The sequence below is a fragment of the Pyxicephalus adspersus genome, chromosome 8, assembly GCF_032062135.1.
Source record: "Pyxicephalus adspersus chromosome 8, UCB_Pads_2.0, whole genome shotgun sequence".
Lineage (NCBI taxonomy): Eukaryota > Metazoa > Chordata > Amphibia > Anura > Pyxicephalidae > Pyxicephalus > Pyxicephalus adspersus.
The window spans coordinates 31555177-31558316 of record NC_092865.1 but is presented as its reverse complement, the minus strand read 5'-3'; the positions used below and the strand labels follow the sequence as shown (position 1 = coordinate 31558316).

The window sequence follows — 3140 nt, the reverse complement described above, 5'->3', positions numbered from 1 at the left end:
CAACGATCATCGTCCAATCCGATCCGCCGGTCCGGTCGTTCATTTCCAACGACTATCCTCGTTCGTCGGCGTCGTTGGTTACTTTTTTTACAAACAAACAAATTTTTGGCCAATCGCTCGTTCGTCGTTTGTTCGTCGTTCATTTCCAACGATAAAAATTGGACGTGTGTACGCAGCTTAAGAGATATCATGTAACTGTAGGATAACCTGTAAAGAAACAATAGTTAAAAAAATACAAGCACTCAATAAATTAATTTAACAATAATTTTTATTTTTTTATCCAATTTTTTACTGTCGAATCTTTTTTCGGGTCGGGTCTACCGCTACATCCATTTTCGGGTTGAATATAAGGACAACCTGAATTCGAACACCAACACTAGTAAGGATACAAGTCCCTGAATATAGTGTGCAATAGCTGCCCTACCCAACACTATCTTCAGAATAAGAAGTTCTGTATTCTTATATTAATGGACTGAATCAGACAGTAAAACATGATACTAGTGAAATTCATTGGATATTGCTCTGTTATTGTTGAGGCTGCTTCATAAAATCATGGCTCCACTGACACTCTGTAGTATGATTGCTGTAGATAAGACTTGGCAGAAAATATATATTATAATGTTTTAATTTGATACTCAGAAGAAGTAATTGGCAAATCTAGATTGGCCCATACCAAAATGAAGAGAGGGAAATAGGTATATGGCTTATATGAGTAAAGGGAAAGGGTACAGATTAGTGAGGGACTAATTAAAATTGGTTAAAGGTTAGGTAGAGAACAAGCATAGAACTGGAGGTATGTCCTGGGAGAGAGAAGCAAGGAGAGAGTAGAGCAATTTTAATTTGGAAGAATTGCAGATTTAGGGTGAACTTCTTCTTGAGTGCCATTTCTGCAAGGAAAATCAATCAGTGCAGAGGAGAGCCCCAACTAGTTAAGGTTTCTGGATCTGCAGCTAAGGGTTTTGCTCCTCCATGTCAGCTTGTTCATTACTGTCTTATCTCCTATCTCCTGGGAGGTCTCAGAAGACGGGAGTTAGGTCAGTTCAATGAGCTGCACAAACTGTTGGCTGGTCTGTCGCAATACATATGGGTCAGGATTCTAGCAGCCTAGGTTCCAGTGCAGATGGCTGGCTGATATGACAAACTTTAAGATATATCTTTGCTTTAGGGCCCCCTAATAACAAACCTGAAGTAATAGAGAAGATTTGGAAAGGTATGTAGATCTTTACTTCCACCAAAAAAAATACATTTGGAAAGATAAAGCCTTAAGAAAGTAAAACAGTGGATGACGAAAAACACAAGAATCACAAAACTCATATAAACTATATAAACGTTTCTATTGAAATCAATGGGAGATTTAGCAAGTTTTTAGAATTTTTTTTTATACATTTTAAATCTGCTTCTATTGAAAACAAATTGACAAATATACATGGGTTTTTAAGAATTTTAGATGCGTGCTTTAAAAGCCTATACAAACTCTTATAAAAGCAACATGGACTTTTTTAAGCATTTTAAGGTGTGCTTTTAAACGCTTGTATAAATTCACATAAACTCATTCAAAAGTGGAACGGGAGTTTATAAGACTTTACAAAAACAGTCCTTGTAGACTAAGCCTAGGAAATCTATTTCAGGTTTTCTGAATCACACAGGGAATTCATACATTTTTTGGGTGTTTGTAATCTGATGTAAGAAGCGAATACACACAGCATTAAAAAGTATTAATAATAATAATAATAATAATAATAATAATAATAATGATAACAACCCTCCCCTAAACTTTGGATATTAGTAATTATTTAATCAGACAGATAAATATTTAACAATTATTGAAATATTCCTCCTTCTATGTATTACCTTTGCTATTTCCTTATTACAGCACTTGTCCATGTCAAGATATGATGGGTAATAAATGTATCATTTTTGCACCGCAAAGAAGAAAGATAACTTAAACAAAGAAACAGTCTGAATCTGGTATTAAAGTCCATGCAGGCTGCTTGATAGCACAAATTATATATGGGTTACAAAAAATGTACCCAAGCAGTAGTTGCGAAGAGTTGGTAAAGATGACACTCTGCAGTGTTTTATCTTTGCTTTTGCTATCTCAGGCGTTTTCCTACACCAGTGGCTCCCAAGTAAAACTTAACAATGGAGGCTATGAGGATATAGTATTTGCAATTAATCCTGGAGTGCGTGAAGATACTCAAATTATCAATAGTATTAAGGTAATCTAACTTTCTTAATAGGGTGGATATGTAGTGTGTGTCTCTGTTTTTCTGTATCTTTGCCATGAATTACTTGCCTGAAAATCTTGGTTTACTTATATGCAATAGTGGGTTTTGGGATGAGCCTGTATTTTTTGAAGTTTGGAAAAACTGTATTAAACCTAAATACTGAAACTTATTTGCTTAGAAATTAAATGAATAGGGATTCTATAATTTAAGTAAAGTGAAGAATACAGACCAAATCATAACATTTTGGAAGAGCATCTTCCTTTGTCTGTATATATTTGTTTATGTGAATATCACTGGTGCAGTGGTTTAGGGAACTTTATTTATACAAATACAGACAGGGAAACAATAAAGTATTATCAGGACTGACTTGTAAATATGGCTTTGTCTGGACAGAAATAGTAATACTAATTGTTAACATACTTTTTTGAAAATATTGAAACGATGTATGGATTGTGACAAATACAATTTACATTTAAAGCTCACAGACTAATGCTGGACATTCAGATATTGTCCAATGATATGGAACCATTTTGCCATGGCTAGAATAGATTAGATGATAGAGCAGATTGAAGTCAGTTATAATTGTATCCAATGTCAGGCATAACTGCCAATAGGGACTTATTGGGAGAATCTGAAACATGCGCAGAATGATGGGGAGTTATTGGGCGAATCTGAAACATGCACAGAATGATGGGGACTTATTGGGAGAATCATAAACATGCACAGAATGATGGGGACTTATTGGGAGAATATGAAACATGCACAGAATGATGGGGAATTATAGGGAGAATATGAAACATGCACAGAATAATGGGGACTTATTGGGAGAATATGAAACATGCGCAGAATAATAGGGACTTATTGGGGGAATCTGAAACATGCACAGAATGATGGGGACTTATTGGGAGAATC

The 3140-nt window shown here is 35.1% G+C and overlaps 1 protein-coding gene across 1 annotated transcript in view; it reads left to right on the top strand.

Annotated features, from left to right (window-relative positions):
* The first annotated feature begins 1942 nt into the window (after positions 1-1942).
* Positions 1943-3140, top strand: part of LOC140336666 (calcium-activated chloride channel regulator 1-like) — an 18356-nt gene continuing 17158 nt past the window's right edge. Inside the window, exon 1 of the mRNA XM_072419932.1 lies at positions 1943-2219. Within this exon, the coding sequence (XP_072276033.1) occupies positions 2025-2219 (195 nt within the window). The 5' untranslated portion in view covers positions 1943-2024. The remainder of the gene's footprint in view (positions 2220-3140) is intronic.